This window comes from Suricata suricatta, chromosome 12 (assembly GCF_006229205.1).
Source record: "Suricata suricatta isolate VVHF042 chromosome 12, meerkat_22Aug2017_6uvM2_HiC, whole genome shotgun sequence".
NCBI lineage: Eukaryota > Metazoa > Chordata > Mammalia > Carnivora > Herpestidae > Suricata > Suricata suricatta.
This window is the reverse complement of record NC_043711.1, coordinates 2,544,763-2,571,466: the sequence shown is the minus strand read 5'-3', so window position 1 is coordinate 2,571,466 and position 26,704 is coordinate 2,544,763. Positions and strand designations below refer to the sequence as shown.

At 66.7% G+C, this 26,704-nt stretch overlaps 1 protein-coding gene across 5 annotated transcripts; it reads left to right on the top strand.

Annotated features, from left to right (window-relative positions):
- Positions 1–471: 471 nt before the first annotated feature.
- On the top strand, positions 472–26,704 carry ZFR2 (zinc finger RNA binding protein 2). Of its 5 annotated transcripts, none has more exons than XM_029916126.1 (19): positions 472–674; positions 1,633–1,738; positions 2,399–2,595; positions 5,130–5,312; positions 6,955–7,108; positions 7,979–8,130; positions 9,190–9,309; positions 10,510–10,649; positions 11,658–11,790; positions 12,406–12,596; positions 15,236–15,407; positions 17,911–18,049; positions 19,731–19,828; positions 20,167–20,262; positions 21,422–21,533; positions 21,806–21,903; positions 22,460–22,592; positions 25,997–26,156; positions 26,330–26,704. In XM_029916126.1, exons 1-19 carry the CDS (start codon positions 489–491, stop codon positions 26,562–26,564), a joined length of 2,805 nt encoding a protein of 934 aa, XP_029771986.1. In that variant the 5' UTR covers positions 472–488; the 3' UTR covers positions 26,565–26,704. The 5 variants fall into 5 exon arrangements, with proteins under 5 accessions (XP_029771986.1, XP_029771985.1, XP_029771988.1 ...); XM_029916125.1 differs by having other exon boundaries at positions 12,403–12,596; XM_029916128.1 differs by lacking the exons at positions 25,997–26,156; positions 26,330–26,704 and adding an exon at positions 23,443–23,534 and having other exon boundaries at positions 12,403–12,596.

The window sequence follows — 26,704 nt, the reverse complement described above, 5'->3', positions numbered from 1 at the left end:
CTGGTCCCCAGAGTTTCCTCACTCAGAAATGGGACAGGTGGACACAGAGGCACTGTCTCTGAGGCGGGAAGGCGGGGGCAAGGTGGTGGAGACACGGGCCTCGTGGTGACCGGTCTCTGTATTTTAGTAATCGGGGGCCCACATGCTCCGTGGTCACACAATGCCGTTCAAGCCCAGCTTCCTCAGCACACGGTGAGCGGAGAAGCGGACCAGTGGGCTCGGGGTCCACCTCGGCCACCCTGCCACTGCCCGGCCTCGGTCTCCTCGCCTTGCAGCGGGACACGGAGGGCCCCCGATGCACAGAGGGGTTCGGACGTTGTGTTAGTTGCTCTCTTAGGAAGGCCTTAGGAAGGTCGGCGGTCAGAGACCGCACAGAATTCCCGCGGCCTCTCGGGTCCGTCGGAGCTGGCGAGCCCCCACGAGGTGTCCTGGAGCCCCCACTGATGCGGCCGCCCCTGTGTTTGTCTGCTTCCAGCACCCAGCCCCCGATGGCCTTTCCTGTCCCCGCCGCCGGAGCCAGCCTCGCCTCGGGACCTGCCGCCGGGACGGGTCCCTCCGCGACCCCGCCGGTTCCCGCGGTCACGCAGCCCCCGGGGCCTGTCAGCGCAGCGGGGTGTGGCGGGTACCAGCCCTGCACCAGCCTGCGCCCCGAGCCCACCCCAGCCTCCTGCCAGGTACCCCCCGGGCCGCCCCCCGACCAGCACCTCACCTGTGACGCCGGGGAACGGGCTGAGTGGGCCGTGCAGCGGGCGGCCCGGACTAGCGGACGGGCTGGCGCACAGACTTCCCTTCCCCGTGCTCCCATCCCTGCCGTGACAGTGGCCAGGGGACGAGCGAGAGCATCCCTCACTTCCGCTGCCACCGCCACCGTCCCGACCCCGCGCTCTGGGCCCAGAGCCTTGGCCGCTGCATCTCCGCTCGGATCCGCTGCCGGACGTGGTCCAGAGCCCTGAGCCTCTGCCACCCACCGCTTGTCCCCTCCGAAGTCAGGACATGGTCCCGCGGGCCGTCCTGCTGGCAGAGCTCGCTCCGTTTGGCTCCTCCCTCTTCCTCTGTCCCGTGTCTTTGCTTCCCCAAGGCCTCTGGGGCTCCTCCCTGCTGCCCGCCCCCCACGCTCCAGCCCGTCCCCGAGGCCCGCTCCTGACCCCTGCTTCCGCTCTCACCTGCCTGCGGTCCTGTCCCACCTGAATGGTCCCTGAGCCCCTGGCCCACCTGTCACCCGGCCCCTCTCCTAACAGCGGCCATGGCGCTCCGGGTCCCGTGCTCTTAGCGCGTCCTGTCTTCTGCAAGCTCACCAGCTGGCTCCACGTGGGGGCCTCTGCGTCCTGACCCCCCCTCGGGGAGCCCTGTCCCCACGTCCTCCCGTGCCACCCTCTCCGCACGGCTCCTCTGCGAGCTCTCTCAGGCTGGGCCTTGCTCGCGGCACTTCTGCCCTCAGACGTTAACATTTCCGCGAGAGCGGCCACATCCAGCTCGCTGGTCGCTGCGTCCCCAGCTCCCGGAGCGGCCTGTCCGAGCCGGAGCGCAGGAACCATGAATGCGAGCCGCGGGCGGGCCGGGATGGGCACGCCTTGCCCCGGCCCTGAGGGCCCCTCTCCCTCCTCTGTGTCTCTCTGGGGAAACCACTCGCAGGACGGTCACAGCCTCGGACCAGCCACGGATGCCGGCAGCTACGGGAACGCGTGGGGTCTGCAGCCGGCTGCCAGCCCGCCTCCGCTCCCGGCCCCGGGCCAGCCAGGTGGGCTCTGGGGGTGGCACCGGCCTCACTGTGGCAGCAGCCCGTTTTAAACTTGCCCCATTCTGACGCGGTGCAGGCATCGTGTGACCTTCTCAAATACGTGCTGAAGGCTCAGCTAGAGGCTGGGCGCGTGTAGGAGGGGGAGGGCGGGAGGGAGAGAGAGGGCGAAGGAGAAAGAGCCAGAAGGAGATCAGGAAGGAGGTGGGTTCCGCTGAGGACTGGGACTTCAGCGCTGGGGGAGGCCGGGGCTCTGGCCTCCAGCCACAGCTTACACTTCCAGGGGGCTCGGGGCCGGTGGCACGGTTACGGGGGGCCGTGACCCCCACTGTCAGCTGTGGGGGCAAAGGGCTGGCTTTGCAGAGAGGTTCTGTGTGCCCCCAGGGAGTGCAGGAAGGCTGGCCCGGCTGGGTGCTGGGTACTGCCGAGCGCAGCCCCTACGGCAGGCGGCCAGCGCCCTGGCCCTGAGCCACGCTGAGAGCCGCAGCCACCTGCTGGCCACCAGCGCCCTGCCCGCGGCCTGCGCCTCCCCCCTGCCCTCCGACACCCCGGCCTCCTGCAGCCCCGCGTGTGCCCCGGACGCGGGTAAGGCACGTGGCCGTGCGCTGCTGCGGCGCCCACAGCCAGCCTGCGCCCCGTCTCGTTTCTCTCTCTGCCTCCCAGGACCCAGCGACCCGCGCTGTGACGTGGCCGAGCCCTCGCCACCGCCCCCCCAGCAGCGCCCCCCACTCCCCGAGCCCGCGGGCTCCCCGTGGGGTGGCCCCGGGAACAGCCCCAGGGCCGGCTCTGCCCGCAGCCTGGCCGGGAAGCCCCCGCTCCACTACTGTGACCTCTGCAAGATCAGCTGCCCCGGCCGCCAGGTCAGCTGCACCCCCGCCCCGCTGAGCAGGCCCCGGGGACCGTCTGGGGACCGTCCTGCTGCCGTGGGCAGCCAGGCATCGGCGGCCTCCTGCCCCACGACTGGCCGCGGCAAGGATGCGCTAGTGGAGAACACGGGTGGGCACAGCGCTCGCTGCGGCGCAGGGACGCGGGCGGGGCAGGCCCCCTCCTCCGGGAAGCCAGGGGCGCGGGACGGGGGGCGCCTGGGTCACAGGGCTGCTTGAGCAGGACAGCTGGTGGACGAGAGCAAGGGTGTGCGTGTGTGTTTGCCCGTGTGAGGGTGTGTGCGTGCACGTGAGGGTGTGTGTACGCATGTGTGCGCTAGTGTCTACCCGGGAGCCCCGCCCCGCCCACAGCCCTGCTGGCGCTCTGGAAAGGTCATCAGGCGCAAGGGCTCCTGCGTTACAGAGTTCAAGGTGCTAATTTTGTCTTCTTTTTAGTTATTTTTAAGTTTATTTATTTTGAGAGAGTGTGTGTGTGCACATGAGAGAGAGAGGAAGCCCCAGGAATCCGTGCTGACACTGCAGAGCTGGGTGTGGGGCTCGATCCTGAGCCGAAACCAAGAGTCAAACCCTTAACCGACGGAGCCACCGGGCGCCCGTCTTGTTAATGCAGCTTGGGCGCCGCAGGATCACAGCCAGGGGCGCGGTGGGGAGCCCCAGAGCCCCGCACTCAGCCCCCGCTGACCCGGGCGGCCAGGGCGCTTTCCGGCTGATTCTGCTCTTGATAGAAGCTTCTGTGCGCTTTCTCTGCGGTAACGTCCCCGCTCCTTAGCGGGAAGCGGGTTTTCTCTGCTCCCGTCTTCCCTGCTCTGTGTGATTTTTCTTGTGTCACGGGGATCCTTGGCTCCTCTGACCGGGCGACCCCAAGCATCCGCTCCCGACCCCAGACTTGTCACAGCACCGCGCTGAGTGTGGGACGCGCCCCACGCAGGGAGGCGCCCCGTGTGTGGTGGGTCGGGCCAGCCTCCCGGCGCGGCACAGCCCCACACACTGTCACCCGAGCGGGGGCCGCGGCCTCTCTGAGCCTGTCTCCCCTGGGGGGACACTGTGGTGACAGGCTTTGCCCCAGCGCGTCACCACTTGGCCCAGCATCTGGCGCGCATGCAGGTGGCACAGAAACATGGAGCGTCTCGCTGATGTTAAAGCACTCTTTTTCGTTGTTTAGTTTCATTTATTTTGAGCTAGAGACAGAGAGCGAGCGGGGAGGGGCAGAGAGAGAGAGAGTCCCCAGCAGGTTCCACACTGTCCACGCAGATCCCGGTGCAGGGCTCGATCCCCCGAACCGTGAGACCATGACCTGAGCCCAAATCAAGAGTCGGACGCTGAACCGACGGAGCCCCCAGGCGCCCCCGTAGCACTCTGTTCCGGGCCACCTTGTCCCCTGGGCAGGCTCGCGCATGCACCGCCCCCGTCGGGACCCTGAGTGTCCCAGCCCTTCCCCGCCCCCGCCTGCACTCCGTCAGCCTGCCTCCCACGGACTCTGGGCATCCGTCCAGGTGGCCTCTCCCCGTTGGGGCGGCCCAGGTGACTGTGCGGCCACGGGCACGGGCCCTCTTCCTAGCACTCCCCCTGCTTTGTCCCTCTCTGCCTCTCTTCACACACGAGACACACGTCTGTGGGGACGGGTCTGGTGGCTGTGCGGCCAGTGTGAAGGTTTCCTCTGACTCCCAGCTTGGACGGCTGTCTCCCGCTTACACCTGCCGCGTCACCGCCTCCCCCTGTCGGGCACGGGCCTGGGGCTCAGGGGGCGCCGGGAACCCAGGGGCTCACACTCGCCGTCGCCATGATGCTGGAGGCCAGGCCCGGGCTGCGGGAAGCCATGTGGCTCAACTAGGGTGGTGCGTGGGCGTCGCAGGCCGCAGCACCGTGGGTCTGTCCTTCTAGGCTCTTCTCTGCGCACATGCCCACGCTGCTTAGGCGGCCGTTCACGGGCTTCCTGCGCCCCGGAGCGTGCCCCTCCCGCTCCTGGTCTGCCTCCCGCGGCCCCAGAACCAGAGACCTCTCCCCTGCAGGGCCGGCTGGCTGTTGGCGGGCCCACGCTGGGGTGCTTGCTGCGGCGGGCCTCGTCCTGAGGACCCCCGGGAGGAGTCTGGCCACTTGCCGACCGCCGGCAGATCCTCTGGGCTCAGGGGTGCGGCCCACACGGGCCTGTGAGTCCTGGCGGCCTCTCTCGCGGGGACCCCTGGGTAGGTGCGCTCCCACGGGGAAATGTGCCCCGTGCTGTTCCGGACGTGCGTGTCCTCGAGTGATTTCTGAGGTCAGATTCTGAACAGCCAGAATTTTCCTTCGAAGAGGCCCCTGAGACTCCGTGCGTGTGTCTTTGAGGACGTTTGCTCATCGATTTTCAGATAAGAGACCTCACGTGGCGCAGCCTGAGCTTCTGGGCCCGTTGACAGGGTGTAACGAGGTGGCTCCGAGGCCGGTGGACGGGGAGGGGGGGCGGCAGGCCCGTGTCTCCCCCGAGAGTGGGCCGCACACAGGCCCCTCAGGCCACTCTCCCTCTCTGCCTGCAGACCTACCTCGAGCACCTGGAAGGGCAGAAGCACAGGAAGAAGCAGGCGGCTCAGAAGACGGGCACCCGGCCTGACGGCAGCGCACACAGGGCACAGTCGCAGCTGCGCTGTGGCCTGTGCGCCGTGGCCTGCACCGGGGCAGCTGCCTATGCCGCTCACCTCCGGGGAGCCAAGCACCAGAAGGTAGGGGTCCGTCCTGGCCGGCGCGGTGGCCCCGGCGCACAGGGGGCGGCCGCCGAAGCCGGGAGCTTCTCCTCAGGACCCAGGCATCTCGCCCCCGCCCGCTGTCAGAGCCCCCACCCCACCCCCCGCAGGGCGACAGCAGGGAGCAGTGCCCAGGCCTCCTCCCTGGACCCCAGAGGGAACCGTTCTGGCCTTCGGTGTGTTTATGGGTTTATAGAAACAAGCGTTTGCACATTGATGAGATCTGACTGTGTGTTCCATCTCGGGTTCTGCTTTTTAAAGTTGAATAAATAGCTGAAATTAATTAATACGATTAAAATGCTAAGTTTAAAAAAATTTTTTTAATGGCCAACGTTTAACTCCTGAGCCAAAGTCGGACACTTAACTGACTGAGCCACCTAGGCGCCCCATACTCCTGTTTTAGCATCGGCGTTTTCATGTGGCCGCCAAAACGCGTAGCGTGTCCCCTCATGGAGAGACTTGAGGGGATCCCCCCCAGAAGGTCGGGACACACCCGCCTCTCCCCTGGGGGCCTGTGGGTCCATGCTGCACAGCAGGCTTCCTTCCCAGGTGGTGGCGCTGAGCTGCCGGTAACGGCGCAGGGGGTGTGCCCTGAGGGCGGGAGGGGGACTCCTGGGGGAGCCAGCCTCAGGCCGTGTGGTTACCAAGCAGGAGGGTTAGGACAGCCCTGGCGCTGTGGCCCCACAGGCAGCCTCCTCCAGGTGCCCCGACACTCGCTGTGCTCCCACCCCCCGCCCTGCCGTCCCCTCCCTTGGGACCTGCCGTCCCCCCTCCTCTCCTCAAGGGCCTTGTCCCCAGCCCAGCCAGGGCAGGTTCTTGAAAGCCTGAGGGAACCCACAAACCCCACAAAGGAAAGAGCGACCCGTGGAGGAGGGGAAGCAAGCCCGTGGAGGAATGGGGGGAGGGGACACACAGGCCTGGCTGTGCAGGGGTGCGGGCAGGAGAGCTGGGGCCCCGGAGGGGTGGGCTGTTCTCGGGTTTGGGCGGGAAGGGGGGCAGCTCTGAGCCGTGAGTGTCAGACTCCGGAGCCCAAACACCAGCCTGAGGGGGTTGTCAGTGAAGACACTGCAGGTGGTGGTCTGCCCTTACAGTGGGGGCATTCTGTGGGGGTGTGGCCGGTAGTGGGGCGTGGTCAGATCCCCAGTGGGGGCATTCTGTGGGGGCGTGGCTGGGAGTGGGGCGTGGCCAGATCCCCAGTGCAGGGGCGGGGCATGACCAGGTTCTGGATGCATCTGCTCCGTGGACGTGTCCACACTTCCCTGAAGAAGGTGGAGTGTGTCCGTGGATGCGGACAGGCCTACATCTTAGCAGTGGCCTCTGGCCACACATCTAGCCACTCACTGTGTCCTATCTGCGGTGGGTGTGGGGCTGGCGCTGGGGTTGCAGAAAACGGCCCTTTCAGCCCAAGACAGCGCTATTTGGAGCACAGGGTGTTGGCGTGTGTGGTCCTGCCTGCCTAAAGGAGGAAGGGCCTTCTAGAAGGAGTGGTGCCCGAGAGCGCAGGGCATGTCCCTGGGGGCTGGGGTGGGACCAGCGCCCTCCCCTCCACGGCCTCGGGGTTCTTCCTGTGACCCGAGGAAGTCCAATGAGGCCCTGACGCGGGGGGCCTCGTCTCTTCCAGGCCTTCAAGCTGCACAGCAAGCTGGGGAAGCCCATCCCCGCCATCGAGCCTGTGCCGGGGAGCTCCCGCTCGGCCCCAGCAACCCACACCGCGGCCTCCACCGGCCGCAGCGCATGCGCCAGGAGACCCGCGACGTGGAAGGCCTCGAGCGCAGGTGCGTGTCTGCGTCACAGCGGCCCCCACGTCCTGGCGCCCGAGGTCTCGCACCGGGATTTCAGGGACGCGCTTGTCCAGTGAGCTTGTGTGCATGCACATCGGGGCTCTGGGGGGACCAGGCTGCGGAGCAGGAGGGGGTGCATCCGCTGTGGCCTGGGCGGTGGAGGCAGCCTGGTGGCGCCCCCTGAGCAGGTCACTGGGACCGCATGTGACCCCCTCGCTCCTCCCACTGCCACAGGGTGTGGCCTGACTCCTTTGTCCTGATCTCAGTTTGCAGAGGGACAAAGAGGTGAGGCCTGGGACCCGGCCCCAGGGCGGCTCACACACGGTGCAGATTCAGTTCAGACCCAGGTCCCAGGTGGGGGACAGGCTCTGCGCTCCCCACCCTGCTTCCCCCAGAACCCAAAGCGGGGAGGACTTAGTTTCCTCTGAGCCTCAGCGGCACCACGTGATCCTGGAGGTGTAACCATAAAGCAGCATCGCTAACAGAGAGGGGTCTCCCCTGTGGGGCCCAGCGAATCTGCCCCACGGGGCTGGGCTGGCCGTGCCCCCACCTGGAGCTCTGTCCTCCGCCACCTGAGGCTGCAGAGTTGGGGGGGCCTGCACAGGCCTCTTCTGTGGCTGCGTTCGGACTCCCGCTAACCCCTCGAGGGTCTTGTTGCTCAGCTGCAACCCAGGATGGCAGGGAAGGGGTCTCTCGGGACCAGGATCTGACTGACGCACATCACAGGGTGGGGGTGAGGGTGAACGGGCAGGGGGTTACCTCGGTCTGCCTGTCCCTAACCCTAACCCTCCGCACGGGCAGACCAGAAGCTGGCCCTGGGCTCCGGCTGGAGCCGGTTGTCAGCAAGGCAGTCCTCCCTTCCAGGGTCCCCCAAGACGCAGGCAGCAGGCAGCAGAGCCCCAGGGAGGGCACACCCCGTATCAGATGGACCCTGGGAACCGCCCACCCGAGGAGGCCCTGCAGAAGCTTCTGGAAGCTGTGATGTGCAGCCCGTGGGCCCAGGCTATGTGGAGGAGGTAACTGCCAGGCGACCGTCGTGCTGGGGCCTTTGCTGTGCGCCCCACTCTCTCGCTGGGCTGTGGCGAGGCACCGGGCAGGACTCAGACTTCAAGCCCTCGCCCGGGTTCTCCGCCTGCCGTGTACACGCCTGTCCACGGGCTGAGCCCACGGGAAGCCCAGCCCTGGGCTTCCGATCCTGAGACCATCCGGCACTGCCTGCGCCTCTTCCTGCGGGGAGGAAGGCGGGAGGGGTCTGTGTCCTGCAGAGCTGTGCCTGGAAGGCAGGTGTGCTGTTCAGGCTTTAGGAGCCTGGGGGGGTACGCCCTGCGTGGCCACCGCCCGCCCAGCACCCAGAGCCTGGGCAGCAGCCGTGCAAGGCCTGCCTCCAGCCACCTTTTAGAACGAGGTTTGGAAGCTGCCTCCTGTAGCCACTTCTGCTTCCGTAGTCCCAGCAGCCTCCCCTCCTCCTCCCCTCCCTCCTCCCACCTCCCCCCCTCCTCCCCCTCCCTCCTCCCCCCTCCCCCCTCCCTCCTCCCTCCTCAGAGGCAGAAGGGAAGCATAAGCCTTAGCATTTCTTCTGACCTCCAGCTGATGTATTTGTTTGACCAATTCAGCATCTTCTGTTTTGTTGGGAGAAATAACTACCCAGATAGACTGCTGCCCTGGGGGCCCTGGGGTGGGTGGTCGGGAGGGAGTGAGGTGCTGGGGGGCCCTGGGGCGGGTGGTCGGGAGGGAGTGAGGTGCTGGGGGGCCCTGGGGCGGGTGGTCGGGAGGGAGTGAGGTGCTGGGGGGCCCTGGGGTGGGTGGTTGGAGGGAGTGAGGTGCAGAAAAGCCTCAGGAAACAGGGAAGGGGCCTGTGATGGGCGGAAATCACCACAGAGCAGAGGCCGGCGCCCGGGCTGGGGCAGGAAGTGGGAGGAGGAGGGGGACAGGACCTTGGCAGAGGTGGCCTGGAGCGTGTTGGTGACAGGCTGGCTGTCCTGAAACCCGGCCAGCAGGCCTGAGCACCCCCAGGAGGGGCAGCCCCGCCTCTGCTGAGCCGCGTGTCACTGGTGTGTGACTCGGGTGTGTCACAGGTGTGTAACGACGAGGGCAAGGTGATCCGCTTCCGCTGCCGGCTGTGCGAGTGCAGCTTCAACGACGGCACCGCCAGGGACTTGCACGTGCGGGGACGGCGGCACCGGCTCCAGTACAAGGTGCGGGGGCTGCGGGGGCCTGACCTGCCGGTCCGCACCTGTCTTTTGAGCGGAGTCGAGCCCCGATGGGGGCCCCCGGGCACCCCGAGCGGCGTCCGGACTGGCATCTCCCGCCCCCGGGATGAGCACCCAGCACGGACGGTCTCCCCAGGCTGCCGGGCTCTTGCTGAGTAGCGTGCCAGGGGAACACGGTGCCCGTGAGCTGCTGGAGGGCGTCCCGGGGCACGGGGCACCCCTGCTCCCCAGCCCCGGTGTCCGTGTTCTCTTCTGGCTTCTGCCTGGGAGCCCAGGCTGGCGCGCAGCTGAGACGGGCACGGGCCGAGGGGCAGCCTGAGGACCGGGAGGTCACAGCCGAGGGGCTGCTGCGGCCGCGGGGGCGTCGGGCCACCTGGGCTGAGCCTCGTCTCCGGGGGCCGGGCCTCCGAGGAGCCTGGGTGGTGGGTGCTGACGGGCTTCCAGCGGCAGCAGGGTCCTTGCCCGTGGCTCCACCTCCCCCCCGAGGGGGTGGCTCTGTGTCCCTCAGCCCCGGGGGCTGCCTCCCTCTTGGGTGTGTGCACACGGCCCTGAGGGTGTTTGTGCACGGCACACACGGGTGACTTGCTTGCTGGTAAGCCGTGGCTTCTGGGTGGACACCATTTTCTAGCAGCTTTATTGAGGTGTCATCCACATGGCACACGGTTTACCCACCTAAGCGTCCAGGTTCGTGGCTTTTACTGCTGGACGGTCCCGCACGTGGTCTCCCACCCCAGGTGGCCTCACGTGTCCGGTTCCCTCCCGGAGCGTCGTGTGTTCAGGGTCCGTCCGCGGGGCGGTGTGTGTGGGCGCCTCGCTCCCACTCGCGGTGGACACAGGGTGTGTGGGCACCGTCAGTGGGCACACGGGCTGCCCCCACCCCACGCTCCTCAGACCCCGCAGCCCGTTCTGGATGACGAAGTGAGCACTCAGCACGGGGCCCAGCAGGGAACCTAGATGCTTCTGAAAACGCACACTGCTGGGGTTCCCACAAATGCCGACCCCCAAGTCACCTCCATCAGAAAGAAGCACCTTGCGTTGGCTCTGCGGCGACCGGTCGGCGGTGGGGCTCACGGCGCCGCCCACGGTCCTTCCCAGGGCCTCGCAGACTCTCCGGCCGCGCCCACAGGCCATGACGCGCTGGGCAAGGAGGGTGTCTCGGCTCACAGCCCTTCTTGTCCTTTCCAGAAAAAAGTGGACCCTGACCTTCCGATTGCAGTGGCACCCAGTGCCAGGGCCCGGAAGCTCCTGGAAGAGAGGCTGAGGGAGCAGAGGCGGCTGAGCAAGCGGCGGCTGGAGGAGGCGCGGCGTTGGCATGCCCAGATGAGGTGTGCTGGCCGCCCGGACGCCCTCACCCGCCCGGATGCCCTCACCCGTCCAGCTGCCCTCACCCGCCCTCACCCACCCAGACGCCCTCACCCGCCCGGACGCCCTCACCCGTCCAGCTGCCCTCACCCGCCCTCACCCACCCAGACGCCCTCACCCGCCCGGACGCCCTCACCTGCCTGGACGCCTGGACGCCCTCACCCGTCCAGCTGCCCTCACCCGTCCTCACCCACCCAGACACCCTCACCCGCCCGGATGCCCTCACCTGCCTGGACGCCTGGACGCCCTCACCCGCCCGGACGCCCTCACCCGCCCAGATACCCTCACCTGCCCGGACACCCTCACCCGCCCACCAACCTCACCCGCCCTGATGCCCCCTGCTCCTTTCAGCCCCAGACTCTGGCTGCTCACCTCCTCGAGGCAGACAGGGGACACCGCCCTTGGCAGAGACGGTCAGGCTAAGGGTCTGTGTACCGTGATAAACGCAGGATGGCACAGCCACAGCGGCTGCGGGGCAGGCATCCTGGGCCCCTTCACAGGGACGCCCCATGTCTCCATGTCCCCTGACCGCCGTGTCCCCTGACCCCAGTGCCCCCTGACCTCTGGTCTGAACCTTAGTGTTCCTATGCCCCCCCCCCCGAATCCTCGTGTCCCCGGGCCACCCACACGCTTGCCACACCCTCCTGCGCCCTCTGGAGCAGGATCGAAGCATTTCTGACCCACGTGGTGTCTGATGGCCGGAAGGTCGGGGCAGGGTCTGAGCCGGGGAGCGAGACCCAGGACGGACCCAGGGTGGCAGCTGTCCCCGTTCCCGGCCTGTGTCCTCCCGGCCGCCGGGCCTCAGCCTCCCTGACACATGGCGGCATGTGTGCAGGCCCCCGGGGCCCCGCCAGGCCGCTGCATGTGTCCCTGCAGGGCCCGGGACCCCGCCTCACCCACATCGCTGCGATGTGACAAGCCCAGGGGGCCCTCAGCTGCTTAGAGCAACCCGTCCCCCCTCCCGCCAACAGGAACTACGAAATGTGCAAGAAGCAACTGGAGGAGGGCCCGCAGGCCCCGGAAGAGGACCCTGGACCCTCGCCGCCTGACCAGCTCTCTCCTTCCCTCCTGAGCAGGCCGGGCGCGGCCACCGGCTCATCTCGGGTGGGTAGTGGCCTTGTCTTGGTGCCGAACTCCTCCCAAGCTGGAGGCCCCGTGGGCGGGTGGGGTCTCAGCCCTCGCTGGAAGGACCTGAATCCCCAGGAGCAGGGACATGACTGAACCAGGACCATGACTGCCCAGGGCTGGGAGCTGGAGGGCCCAAAGGCCACAGCCCCCCTGCCAGTCACTGACAGGGCCCCAGGCCCGGGTCCCCTCCCTGGCCACAGTGTTCCTGCCGCTGTGGGGTCCCAGTCTCCATTTCCCTCTGGAGCCTCTGTGTCCGTCTGCACACACTGGGCTGGGGTGGGTTGGGAGCCTCCCATTCCCGCCTTGCCGAGGGGAAGGGCCCTCTGGGCTGGCTGCAAAGCCGCTGGCACGGAAGTGTGAGACCAGCGCCAAGGGGAGCCCACAGGCCCGCACAGTCCTGGGTCCTTGCTGGCTGCCCACCTCGGGGACCCTAGCTGCCTTTGCCTGGCTCTCTGCTGCCGCTTGCCTGTCCCCTCCAAAGCCACCTTGCTCCGGGGCTTCCCATGCCCCGCACGCGCCCTGCCTGTGCCCCGCCCGCCGGGTGCCCGGGGCCTCTCAACCCGCCTGTGACACGGGCCCCACTCCCAGCAGCCCACGCGGCGGCCGGAGTCCAGCGATGACCGGCACGTCATGTGGATGCACGCTGCCATCTACCCCACGGAGGAGGAGCTCCAGGCCGTCCAGAAGGCCGTGTCCCACGTGGAGCGCGCCCTCAAGCTGGTGTCCGACGAGCTGGCCGAGGAGAGCTCCGGGAGCCCAGAGCGGGAGGGCGGGGAGTGCAGGTAGCGGAGGGTCCCCTCTGTTCCCGGGGCCCAGGGGTCACTCAAGCCCTTCGGGAGAAGGCGTGGCGGGCAGGAGGGCAGGGGCGGCCTTGGCGCTCTCCGCGGTCCCTGGGGCTTTCCAGCCGTGGGCAGAAAATTCCCCAGACGGACCTTTCCTATGGAAGGTGCACCTAGAATGCCCTTCGAGAAGGGTTAACGGCGTCTGCTTGCTCGTCTGCCAAGCGGAGAGAAGCTGGATTCACGGGCGATGGGGGCCCCCCAGCGGGAGACGTGGCAGGGCCCCCATGAGTCCCCGCGGGTCCTTCCCCCGTGTGCTGGGCCAGGGAGCCCCTCTCCCCCCGCAGCGGGCGAGGAAGTGAGCCTTTCCGCCCTCCCTCCGGGGCTGCCGCTTCGGCTCCTTGTGGACTCGCTCCCGTCACAGTAAAACACAACCCGGAACCTTCTGCCGGAACCGTCCTCAGGGGTCCAACTTGGCGGCACAGAGGACGTCCACTGTCTTCTGTTTCCAGAACCGCTTCCCCCGCGCCCCCCCTTCCCCGCTGTGGCCTTCCTGTCCCCTGGCTCCGCCGGGACATTGAGCGGAGGAGCCTGTGGCCTTGGCCCCTCTGGGGTCTGGTCGTCACCAGTGTCTGCGCCCTTGGGAAGCGCCTGGTGCTCCTTGTGGGTGAGGCTCAGCCCTGGGCTCAGGCCTGAGACCTCCCCCAGATCAGCAGGCGAGGGTGCCAAGGGGCGCCCTTCCCGCAGGGCACTGGCGCCCCCGCAGACGGCCAGGCCCCTCCCGGCCGGAGCTCGCTCCCCAGTGCACGAGGGCCGGTCGGGGCCCAGGGTGACCCTTGCCCACAGCCCTGCCCCGAGGAGCATGGGGCTGGTGACGGGTGGGGTGCATAGGAGCGCCACTCCGAACCCCTCCACTCCACGATCCCGCATCCCCTCCCGTGTCCTCCCAGTGCGTGGGTTTTCTTCCTGTTTTTATTCGTTTGCTTACTATTTATTCTTTCTGAAGTTCACTTATTTATTCTGAGAGCGAGCGAGCACAAGCAGGGGAGGGGCAGAGAGGGAGAGAGGTTCCCGGCGGCCCCGTGCTGGAGGTGGGGGCCGGGAGGTGGGCACAGGCGGGCCTGGGACCCGCGGGCCTCCCTCATCCCTGCAGCACGACGTCACGCATGCCCACCAGGCTCAGCTGCAGAGGCCTGCGGCCCCGTGACGGTCTGTGGCGACCCGGACGGTCGGCCTCCACCGTGCGACCTGGGGCTGCCGCCTCCCTAACCGCGGCCGCCCTGCACTTGCCGGGCTCTTTCAAGCCTTCAGGGAACTCGGCGCATCATGTGTTCTGACCTTCCGCTACTTTTCAAACATGGGAAATGCATTCCCTACGTGGATCCTAGTGGCCGTCCCGGGCTGTCCCCTTGTTTGCCGTTGCAGACGGCGCGTTAGGTTGGGGTGCGTTTCCTGCACCGCGGAGGCCCCCCCAGCGGGACGGCGAGGCCCAGGTGAGGGCCAGGGCCGGTGCCCCAAGCGTGGTCTCCGCGCCAGGCCTCCTCCCTCTCCTGGAAGGAAGCCCTCCGAGAGTCCGTCCCCGCTAGGACTTCAGTGGCTGTCCCTGAACAGCAGGGACTCTTGGCTCAACGAAACCACAACACGACTGGACTTTAACGGTCACCCTTCAACGTCGTCAAACTTCCCGTCGTCCACAGAGACCAGAATGTGGGCGTTTTGTTGTACAGCGTGTGAATTGGGATCCCGCTCACGGACAGACCTCTGCGTCTCTGTCTCCGCCCACTCCCGCCCCGCCCGGGCTCTCTGTCCTCTGTCCCCATGGGAGCTGGGAGTCTGGTTCCGGCCCCGGCCATGCAGCCGTCTCCGGCTGGATCTGGCTGCTGGCCTCCTGGGCCTGGGCCTCTCGGGCCACCTTGGGCTCTAGCACACTGTGGTCCAGAAACCAAGAAATACGTAAATGGATTTCACCAGATCAGCTCCCCTCCTGTCCCGAGAAGTGTCAGAAACCATCAGTGGCAGCCCTCCGAGCCTGGCGGGGACTCTGTGCAGAGACCTGTGGAGGGAGAGGCCCGGGCGGGGCCCAGCGAGGGGCTGGGACACAGGGGCCGAGGGAGGCAGTGTGGGCAAGGATGGCGGCCGCGGTCGGCCGGGGAGGACTGGGGTGCCCCGCACCTGCAAGGTGAGGGGTGGCACCAGGAGGGGACGAGTGGGGCAGAGGCAGTGGTCAGGTTCGCACCGCACAAAGCTGGCCTGAGCCTCAGGGGGCGCTCGGGGACCGTGTCAGGATGCTGGGCCTCCTGGCCAGGGAGCTGAGGTGGGGTGCGGTGGCCCCAGAGACGCCCAAGGAGCACAGAGCCAGGGGCCGCGTGCGTGGCGCCGTCTGGCCGGGGACCAGGGCCCACGGGGATGGCCATGGGTGGCCGTATCCCAGAATGCAGAGATCAGCAGTGACAACACTCCCCTTACTGAGCATGCGCAGCTGGCCGGTCTTGTTCCAAGGCGCCCAGGCCCATCTCACAGATGGGGAAGCCGAGGCAGAGGCCCAGCAGGGCGTCGCAGGTGCAGGAGCGGGGGACCCCGGCAGCCCTCCCTTCTCCCAGCCCTCTCCCCTGCGGGTCTCACCTCTGGCCTTGCCTCCGCAGCGGCAGCGCCCCCACAGTGCGGGTCCTGAAGGGCGTGATGCGGGTCGGCCTCCTGGCCAAAGGCCTCCTCCTGCGCGGGGACAGGACGGTGCGGCTGATCCTGCTCTGCTCCCAGAAGCCCACGCACGCCTTGCTGCGGAGAATCTCGGAGCAGCTGCCCCAGCAGCTCCCGGTAAGAGCCCGGCCTTCATGCGGGGCGTGCGCCTGGGCCCCGGCCAGGGGGTGGGGGGCTGCTTCTGGCGGGTCTGAGGGACCAGGGACGCGGCCGCCAGACACGGACCAGGTTATTGTGCCAAAGTTGAAAAGAGGAGGAACTTGGGGCTTCTTTGTAAAGCGAATTTGGGGTCAAAGTCAGAAAGGAGGTCGATGTCCCGTTCCTGAGGACGCTCGCTTACCTGCCACCACAGACGGTGGCCCCGAAGCCTGCACAGGACCCTCCCCCTTCACAGGGGAACGAGAGGGGCCACAGGCCCCGTGGAACCCCGGCTGGGGACGGCGGCGGTGGCCTGCGCGCCTCCCCTGGACCGCCTGGGACTTTCTCTCATGCAGCAGTAATTGGGGAAGGTCTGAGCACATCATGATCAGACACTCAGCTCCGGGGGGCGGGGGTCTCCCTCCTGGTGTGTCTGTCTGTTCCCGGGAGAAGCCCGCACTGGGGGCCACCCTCTGGGGCCCACACTCTGGTCAGGGGGTGAATGAACACTCACAAAGTCAGGCTGACTCCCTGAGTGCTGTCTGTGCCCCCGCGAAGTCTGATGCCAAGGAGAGAGCACGCCAGACAGGACGGCGGGCGCTGTGTGTCCCAGGATGGAGCTAGAGCTGAGGGGAGGGCAGGGGTGGTCCACGTAGAAGGACCCGCAGGTGCCCTGAGGGAGGCACAGCCTGAGCACAAGGAGGGGGCCTGGATCACGCCGGGCCCGCAGGCCATGCAAACAGGAAGGCCTGGGAGGTGGGAAGACAGGAGTGTTTGGAGTCGACGAGTGACATGCCACAACTTGGCTGATTTTAAAAAATTTTTTATGTCTTTTATTTTTGAGAGAGAGAGAGTGTGAGCAGGGGAGGGGCGGAGAGGGAAGGAGACCCAGAATCCGAAGCAGCTCCAGGCTCCGAGCTGTCAGCACAGAGCCCGACGTGGGGCTCAAACCCACGAACCGCGAGATCCTGACCTGAGCCGAAGTCGGACGCTCGACTGACTGGGCCCCCAGGTGCCCCACAACTTGGCTGATTTAAACCCTTGTTTTTTCCACACTCGTGACGCAGTAGGTCCCGCTGACTACTGCAGGGGTGAAGGGTGCCCCGCGAGGGCAGCTTGGGCTGTGGGCGAGCCGGCAGCGCACCCACCCCAGCCGGTGGACCGGGCCACAGGGGCCGCCCTGCAGACTGGATAGCGGGCAGGAGGAGGGCGCATTTCGGGGCCAGGACTGGCCTGAGGCGCAGCTGCAGGCGGCGTGGGGCTGAGGAGGACGGTGGGGGCCGGGCGCCTCTCCGTGCTGCCGGCCTCGGGCTCTCGGGTCCCCACACAAAGATGTAAATCCAGCGAGGTGATGGGGAGGCCTCTGAACCCAGGCTCCGACTCGGGCGCCCCTAGCCAGCCAGGCACAGGAAGGCAGCCCGGCCGGGGCGAGGGGGCCTTTGCAGGGGTGCTGGCCCGCGCTGGCTCGGGGGCACACCGGCCCCGCGTCTCAGAGACCTTGGGGCAAGGCGAGAGACACAGAAAGGCCTCTCCGGGCACTGGGCACTGCACCAAAGCCACCGTGGTTGTGCAGCCTCCCCGGACGCTCTGCACGTAAGGGTGGCCCACTCAGGGTGTCCCCCACGTGCCTGGGCCTCTGTGGAGGCCGAGGGGTGGCCAGCAGAGCCGGGCAGGTCCTCCCTGGGGACGGCTGCTGTCCAGGGTCCTGAGGAATCACCCTTCTTCCCCAGGGTCCCCAAGAGGTAGCGGGTTAGACCCGAGAAAGGATCTTGCTGTCTTCACTTAGTGGTGCCTCCTTGTGATCGCAGTCCTTGTGCACACTTAAGGAGCGCCACTGTGTGCAGCGGCTGCTGAGTCCTTCGCTGCGGTTCGCCCATAACTGGGTCCTTCCATGCCGCTGGACACCCAGCTTGTTGCCCACGAGAAGGTGACCTTGTGCCCACGTGAGAGCCTATCTCGGGCAGAATTGCTGGCCGAAGGCTTGAGGCCAGAGGCTTCTGGCAGGTGTTTCCAGCTCAGCCTCCACCAGCAGTTCATACAGGGGTAGCCAGCCGGGCTGCCCCTCCGGCTTCTTGAGCTTTGTTCTCAGAGGTAATGCTGGTGCCTCTTTATGGTTCCACTTTGCTTCTCTCTTACCGAGGGGGGAATCCGTGTCGTCGTGGGGAAGGGGTGCTTCCTGTTTCTTCTCTGCAAACTGCCTATTACGTCACTCGCTAGTGTCGTGGGTTTTTTAAATTGGATTGCTGGTTTTGTTGTTGTTGAACTGTGAGCGTTCTTTGCATGGGAAGGCACCTATAGGCAGGGTCTGTTTTCTGTATGCATTTCTACACGTGTGCGCTCCTGGAGGGCGGGGGCCGTGTCTCGGGCCGCTGGAGGTGACAGGCGCCCAGCACGGGGCCTGGCGCTCGACCGCATCCTTGCTTGTTTACACCCGCTCCTCAGCTGCACTCACGTGGACTTGTGTTGCATTTGTACCTCACAGTTTGTCACAGAAGACAAGTACGAGGTGTCCTCTGACCCCGAAGCCAACATCATCATCTCCTCCTGCGAGGAGCCCAGGATGAGGGTCACTGTGTCCGTCACCTCGCCCCTGATGCGGGAGGACCCTTCCACGGACCCAGGTGTGGCCAGGCCCTTCCCTGCAAGCTCCCTGGTGGCTGAGGGCAGCACCTGCCTCTGCTGTGGGTGAGGAGGGGGCCACGGCCAGCCGCCCTCCGGCGCTGCTGTCAGCCCTGGTGCCACTGGTGCATAAGAACTGGGCCTTGGGGCAGCAGAGGAAACAAGGTGGTGGCAGTCGGATGGGCTCCGAGCCTGCCGCGCTGTGCCCCAGGGCACCGGCCTCCCCCCCTCACCTCCAGGCTGGCGCGCGCGGGCACCTCCCCCCCAGGGAGACCAGCTGTGCCGGGTCCCCAGGACCTCAGTTCATCTGTGTTGCAGGGGCCACAGCCAACCCCGTGGGTCCCAGGTCCTCTCGTGTGGGACGTGGGGGCTCTGGGGACTCAGGACAGGTTGGCCGAGAGCGCAGGAAGGGCACCGGGCCGGCCATGGGCCAACAACGGCCTCGAGTCACTGCTGCGCAGCAGGGGCCAGCCGCCAGGAACGCACTGGGTCTGATGGTGGAACCTCGTGGAGCCGCCCCAGGCCGTTCCCCAGACTCCACTCACTCCGGGCCCCCTCACGACTGTTCTGTCCTGGCGGGGGCCACGGACTCCTCACGCCCTTCCTTGAACCTTTTTTTAAAGCGTTTATCTTTGAGAGAAAGACACACACAGAGTATGATCGGGGGAGGGGCGGAGAGCGAGGGAGACACAGAATCTGAAGCAGCTCCAGGCTCCGAGCTGTCAGCACAGAGCCCGGCGCGGGGCTCGAACCCAAGAACCGTGAGATCATGACCTGAGCCGAAGTCGGACGCTCAACCAAAGGAGCCCCCCAGGCGCCCCCTCCCCCACCCAACATTCTTCTTTAAATCAATTCATTTTTAACACTTAAATTTTGGGGAGCAGAACCCTGAACCGGTGGCGGAAACTGTCACCAGTTGTCACAGAGGGAGGAAACGCAGACAAGAGCAGCCTGGGAGCGGCTGGCAGCGCGAGGGATCCAGGCCACCAGGGGGAGGTGGGCTGGAGGGCAGCGCCTCTGTGTCCCCCACAAGGGCGTCCAGGCCCCAGGGGAGCGCCTCTGTGTCCCCCACACGGGCGTCCGGGCCCCAGGCTGGGTGTCACCGGAGGGCGGACCCAGAGGCGAAGCCCTCTCCTGACACACCCCGGACGGCTCCATCTCAGCCCGCAGCAGTGGCTGGCCTGTTCCCAGCCCTGGGGACACTGACGCGCAAGCGAAGCTGTGTCCCATCGCGGGAGCTCCGGAGCGAGGCGGGGGGAGTGTGGAGCAGAGGAGCAAGGGCAGGAAAAGGCCCCTGAGTTTCTCCCAGACACGCCGGGGCCTCTGCCCTGGAGGGTGGCCCTGCCCCCATCCCGCCCGCTCTCTCCCTGGCTGTGGGGCACGAGGATGTGTCTGGAAATCTGGCTCAATTCATGGTTTTCGTCTGAACTGTATTTGCCAGCCGAGGGCATCGCACGGAGGGCGCTTGGCGGCCAGCTCTGCACCCTGTCCTCGGCGGGGCCTTCCCTCGGGGGGCGCGTTTCCACAGAGGTGACCTCTCTGGTCCTTGCATGTCCTGGAGGGAGATGGTCTGGAGCCCTGTGCCTCCCAGATAACAGGATGACACCCGGAGGGGCCGGGCCGCGTGGCCCAGGGAGGTGAGGGGGGTGACGGGCGCTGTGCCCACATGCCCTTTCCTTCTAGAGGGAAGGCAGGTGGCTCAGCCTGACCCAGAGGACATCCTGAGCCCAGAGAAGTGTCTCCAGGCACTGGCCGCCCTCCGCCACGCCAAGTGGTTCCAGGTCGGGGGGCCGCTGGGGGGCCGGCGGGGGGCACCCCTGCACGGGGGGGGGCGGGCTCTGAATACAGCCGTGGGGACAGCCGGCTGCCCGTGTCTCCTTGCCAAGCGCGGACTCGACGGGGTTGCCTCTTGACACCGTCAGAAACATGAAGGGAGTGACCCGGACTGCTCTGGGGCGGGGGTGCTGAGGGCGGGTACTGGAGGCTCCGAACGGGCCAGGTCAGGGGGCCCAGGCCGCCCGCGTCCCTCCTGGCGGGGCTCACTGCCCACGGGTCACCCTGCCCCGGAGGCCGTGGGCACGCGGGGCCCCGAGCGAGCGCTGCGCTTCTTCCCGCACAGGCTCGAGCCAGTGGCCTGCAGCCATGCGTGATCGTCCTCAGGGTCCTTCGTGACCTCTGCCAGCAAGTGCCCACCTGGGGGGCCCTGCCGGCCTGGGTAAGACAGTGCCAGCGGGCCGGCCCCGCCCTGGGAAGCCCCCGCGGGCCTCCACAGCCTCGGCAGGCCTCATCTTCTCTGAGACAGACGTCCCCTTCCCAGCGTTGGGCTTTCCATAAAGGGGTCTGTCTGAGCAGCCAGGAAGCGTAGGTGGGGAGGGGGCGGCCCAGGGGTCCGTCGGGGCCGGGAAGGGGCCTGCCGCGGAGCACGGCCTCACGAGACTGCCCTTTTCCTAAACCCACAACCGCACAGACAGAACCAGGACGGACCAAGGGCTCCTGGGACACTGGCCCTGGGCCCGCCCCTCCCCCCCCAGCACCCTCCCTCCTCTGGCAGGGAGCCCCCCCCACGGCTCTGGCGCCCCCTGGCAGTCAGCCCCGGAGCCCTTCGGGGGAGGGGAAGACAGAGGCAAGGGCACCCACGCCCCCAAACCCCGGGCTGGCTGCCCACCTCCCGTTTACTTGGGGGAGGGTCGCTCTCCGCGTGCACGCTGCCGGCGGCGTCGCTCTCCCCGCAAAGCTGTGCTCTCCTACGAGCAGACCCTTCCCACCCCAGCCCTGCCGCCCTTGGCCTCACTCACCCGCAAGGGCTCTCCCTGCCCAGTGTCCAGAGGAGACGCTGCCACCGCCGTTGGACATGTGGGTCCGTTCGTGTGCTGAGCGGCCCCGCGTTCCCCAGGAGCCCGTTTCCCTGTGAAGCTAGAAGCACCCGCCCCAGAGCACACCTGTCCTGGTCCGGCCCCCAGACACCCCCACCCCTCCCTGCAGACAGGGTGGCTCCCCGGGGGAGGGGGCGTGCCTGAACTGGTCAGTGGGCTCTGGGACCCTTGCTAGATGCTCGAGGGTCACAGACAGCAGTTCTTTGACCCCTCGTGACACTGGTTTGCAGTCTTACTGCGCCCGGGCTTTGCTGGTGGAGAATCAGGCGGCGTTGAGGGTGCAGAAACCTGCCGGTGGCCACGCCCCGGAAGGTGGAGAGGCGCCAGGCATCCCCCTCCTCCCCAGAAACCCAGGATGGGTGGGCGTGGGGGACAGAGCTGGTCGGCGCCTCTGCCCAGGGTCTGCCGGAGGCCCCGCGCCAGCGCCCGGGGTGGGGAGGCCAGCCGGCCCAAGTGCTCTCCTCCGAGGCACGGTGTCTCTTCTGTCCCCACGGGGCCCAGGCCATGGAGCTGCTGGTGGAGAAGGCCCTGAGCAGTGCGAAGGGGCCCCTGAGCCCCGGGTGCGGCCTGAGGCGGGTCCTGGAGTGCGTGGCCTCGGGAATGCTCCTGGCAGGTCAGTCCTAGGGGCCCAGAGCCCATTCCAGTGAGCAGGGTGGTGGCAGGTTACGGGTAAGGAGAGGCGGTGCAGGGGCGAGCACTGCGGGCCTGTCTTGTCCCCTCGCTTGCCCAGGCGCACGCAGAGGTGTGGCTGGGGCACGGGCGTGGGGGCGGCGGGAGGGCCCTGTGTGAGACCCGCCCAGGCCGCGGCCCCGCCCCCAGCCCCGGAGGGGGGGTCCCTTCACCTGGGTACTCTGTCCTTCGGCACCCCCACCTCTCCTCCCCAAGATGGGCCTGGGCTCCAGGATCCTTGCGAGAGAGACCAGACGGACGCCCTCGGGTCCATGAGCCGCCAGCAGCGCGAGGACATCACGGCCAGTGCCCAGGTAGGACAGCTGCCCGTGTGCTGCGCAGCCTCCGGGTCCAGGCCAACTCGGATCTGACCCGCGGGGCACCCAGGCGCCGCCCCGCCTGGCTGCGCAGGGGACCTGGAAACGGTGTGGGGCTCCCCTTCCCCCTCTCCTTGCCTCTGTAGAGACAGGTGGCCTGTGGGTGACAGGGACAGGGTCAGCCTGACTCCGGGGCCTTGCTGGCTGGGACTTTCCTGGCTGCCCGTGTCCCCGCGCCTCAGGGTGTGATGACACCAGCCATGGCCTCCGGCTTGGCCTGCCCCGCCCCGCTGTAGTTTCCCTTTTGTTGGCAAGTGAATTTATAAGATCTCCCCAAACCACGTGGGTCCTGGCGCTTATGAGTCGCCCTTCCCGGGAGGGGGCGAGTTGCTCACGGTCAGAGCCTCGTGGCCGTGGGGACTCGTGGAGGCCAGAAAGGGGCTGATGCTCCGAGAGCCCAGCCCGAGGCGCCCCGAGCCCCGTGGTTGCTGAGGGGGCGGGGGCGCAGGGCAGCGGCCAGCAGCGGGGGTCCTGACTGCCCGTCTGCCCCCAGCACGCCCTGCGCTTGTTGGCATTCCGGCAGATCCACAAGATCCTGGGCATGGACCCTCTGCCGCCCCCCAAAAGCAGGCCGGGGGCGCGCTTCCGGAAGAGGCTGCGGGAGGCGGGCTCCGAGGCCCAGAAGGGTGAGGTCCCCAGGAAGCAGGGCCGGCGGGGGGAAGAGGGGCCTGCGTAAGCAGCCTCCCCCCTGCATTCGCTGCTTCCTCCCAGTTCTGGACGCCACGTTTTCCTTTCTGGATCGACCCGTGCGTTTCTTTAAAAACACTTGCGCTTAAATCCTCCTTGAAATCGCATTGTCCAGGGAGAGGGCCTCCCGGGGCAGCACCGGCACCCCGAGGCCTGCCCTGCGGCGGGACAGAGGGGCAGCATGCTGACACCCCGACATTGCTCGCTAGCTTTGAGCTCACCCTGCGGTCCCCCAAGTGTGTGGGCTTCCAGAACGCTCCCGTGGATGTCCCAGCCTTGCACGGACTCGAAATCATGGGGACAGGCCAGGCAGTGCCAGGGATGGGGGCTGAGCCTGAAGGTGCACCCAGGCCAGGATCCCGGGGCCCTGGGCCCAGCCTGCCCCGAACATCCCCCCGCCCCCCGGCCTGGAGACGCCCCACTGCCGGAGCTCTGCAGGGCCTGAGCTGGCCTCTCCACAGCCAGCGCCCACCCTCAGGGGGGTGGGGGGGACCAGCGGCGGTGAGGGTGCAGGCTGGGAGCACCCCTGCCACCCAGAAACGTGTGGGACCCACAGCCTGCCCTGACCCCGAACCACCGAGTGCCTTCTACCTGAAGCAGGAGCCGCTCTGCCACTCCTTACGTGCCCCGCCCCCACCCTGGTGCCTCGGGTCTGGGGGCCAGACCTGGTGCAGGGCCGCTGGAGGGTGAGGGATAGCCCTGCCATGCCCCCTCCACCCCCTGCAGCACCTTGGACCAAGGCCGACTGTGGTGGGTCAGGTGATTCCTTCAGTTTCATTTCTTACTTAGGGGACAGTCTGAGTGTGGCTTCATGCTGATGTGTCCGTAGCCACCCACACGTCGGCAGGGGCCAGGAATAAAACAACATCTCGTGGTGTGGACTGTGCGGTCCTTGCTCGGGCCACCAGAGCCCCCGCCACGCCCTCAGGGCCCCGAGCGGGGGTGCGGACCGGCCAGCATTTCTCTCTGACACTCAGGCCGAGAGTGTGCACAATGCACTGCCCAGGGCTGCGCCCCCACGTGTCAGTCCCCCGGGCCATTCCCGCTGCAGGGTGCCCTGGGGACCCTGCCCGAGGAGCTTTCGCCTTGCACAGGCCCCACGACCACTCCAGGAGACCGTCTTGGACTGGTCCTGGAAACGACTGTCAATGGGAAGGCTGGGGGCCCAGAGGGCTTCCTGGAGGAGGAGGCGGCCAAGCTGAATTGGGGGGGCTCTCTGCGTGTAGATCCCCTATCAGGATTTCCCCAGAGTTTTCCCAAACCGTCACTGCAAACCTCAGGGGGTGGAGGGGTTCAGATGGGGAGACTAGGTCACCGCTGAGCACCCAGCCCCCAGGGCGTCCCCCGGCAACGGTCCGGCTCTGGGGAGGGGGGGGCAGGGCCTGGGCCTGCAGGGGGGGCACACGTGTCAGAGCGTGGGCTGGGTGCCCCCAGGACCCCCTCCTCAGCCCCTCAGGCAGGCACAGCCCTGCTTGGTTCTCGTGGGCGCGGTATCAACTGGAAACAGGAAGCAGCCGGCCAGTGCCTCACTGCTACGGCCTCCCTGGGAGCAGACCCCTCTCCTCTGCCTCTGGGGCCCTGGGCACCCTTCCTGAGGGGGTGGCCCCCTGCCACCTACAGGCACCCCAACGATCCCTAGAGTCAGCCCCTCAGCTGGTCCTGGCTGCGGCCATAGACGGGGCCCAGGGGATGGGTCCGGGGGGTGGTTCCTGACCTCCTCCATCTTCTGCAGCGGTGTCTTTGTCATTCACCCAACTCCCCAGGCTGACCACCACCACCACCAGGGAGTCCTCCTGGGTTCCTCTATGTTCAAGGCCAAGCCATTACTGTGGGCGCCACCCCTGCTCACCACTCATGGGGTGGTACTCTGCTCCTTTGGTCCTCCAGCAGTGGGAGCTCGTGATAAAATTCAGGAGACCCCCAAATCCCAACGAGGCCCCCCAAAAGCCCATCTGCCACCCTCTCCCTCTGTAGCGCCCCTTCAGACCCACCCATTCCCCTTGGGTCTCAGCCCAGATGTCACCTTCTCCAAGAAGACCCTTGACCACCTCAGTCTGTCACATGACCATATTCATATTGTTTATATCACACATCACTGATGAAAATCACCTGCCACCTGCCTTCTCCCAGCGACATGAATTCTCTGTCTCAGGAAGCGTACCCACTCTACTCACCGCGGTGTCCCCAGGTCTAGAACAGCCCAAGCACATAGCAGTAGCCCAGTAAGTGTGTTACATGCTTGGAACCGAGCTCTAACACCCCAGGAGGAGCCTTGCCGGCAGAGGAACCTGCCACCCCCCTCCCTGCAGCGAAGATGCAGCCTGTCCCCTCCTCGTCCCGGGAGACTTGCGAGGGTTTGTCCAGAGACCGCACGCAGCCGCCTGTGGGCTCGCTTCCCCCCTCCAGTCCTGGGGGGGGCGGGCAGCTCGGGCCGCCTCCTCACCCAGGGTCCGCTGCCCCCACCCCTGGCTCCTGGGGAAGAAGGACAGCATCTTCACCACCAGGTGCTCTGAAACCAACCCTCCTGACAGGCAGTGAAATCTTTCCCCCTAGCAACTCGGAGGAAGTCAAGCCGTTGGTTAGGCGGCGTCGGGTCCACATGGGCGAAGCGTCTGGGCGGCTGAGCCTGCGGCCCGGCCTGCAGAGCGATCTCCCCTCATCCCCCCGGCAGGGGACCCCAGAGCCAGCCTGGGGGGGCAGGCAGGAAGACTGGAGGCCAGGCCCCCGAGCGGCATCCCTGACCGCAGGCTGCAGGCTGCGGGCGGGCCAGCCCGGTTGCTAGGCGACGGCGGGGCGTGTGGGCGGGATGACGCGGGCAGTGTGGGCGGGGCCGGGCCGAGCCTGGCAGGCAGTCCGGGGAGACAAAAATGGAAGCCAGCTCCATCCAGACACCTGTGAACATCCGCTGCGTCCGTGGTCCGAAATAAGTCACACCCCACGGGTACTGGGAGCACCCCCAAAGCTCGGCCGGTCTCAACAGCTTTTGGGGGGAAATGCCAGCTCCGTCTTTCCCCGGCCGCCTGTTAGTTTGGCCGCCCGGGCAGAGAAGATGTCTTCGGTAAGCAGATTAAGATTCTGCTGAGCAGCCAGGCCAGAGGCCGGTGTTTCTCCTGCGGTGGGGAAGGCAGCCTGGGCGGGGGGTGTAGGCCCTGTGGACGTCCGTCCAAGTTCTGCAAAGAAGAAAGAAACGTATTGGGATACGGGTCCTTGCCCCTCCCCCACATACATTACCAGCAACATCATCGCCAGCGGTCCCGTGGTGGACACGCCCCAAGTGCCCATCCGCAGGTGAATTGACAAGCCCAGTGTGGCCCGCTCACCCACACGCTGGAATATTCCGCAGCTTTAAAAGGGAAGGACGTCCTGCCACCTGCCACCGTGGGGACAGACCCGGAGGACACCGTGCGCGGTGACAGAAGCCAGACACAGAAGGACACGTCCTGCGTGACCCCACTCCCAGGGGTCCCTAGAGGCGTCCCGTCCGCAGAGACAGGGAGTGGACGGTGGGAACCGGGGGCGGGGGGGGGGTCAGTGCTTCATGGGGACAGGGTCTCAGTCTGGGGAGATGGAAGGTTCTGGAGACGGTGGGGGCTGCTGCACGACAGTGTGCGTGTGTTGACGCCCCCGAGCTGTGCGCTGGGAGACGGTGAGTTTTACATCTGTTTTAACCCCCTAGGGAACTCGGTGCGTTGGGTTTTCCCGCTACAGAAAACTTGGAAGTTTCAGAAAAACCAAGTGTGGAAAGGAGGCCAGTACTACGACCCCCGTGTTCCCTTCCGCCCTCGTCTCTCCTGCATGCTCAGTGGCAGACAGGCGCTTTCTGTCATTTCGATGCTTGCTGGCCTCACGCGGCGCTGCCTCCACTGTGGCTCCTCACTGTTCTCCGTGTGCTTAGACTTTGTCTAATTTAAGTCCTCTGCAGACCTTACAACATGATTTTTTAAATTGTGGTAACACACACATAATATAAAATTCACTCCTTTATGTCAAAGTGTACAACTCAGTGGTTTGTGGTATTTTCGCTGAGATGCACAACCATCCCCACTGTCTA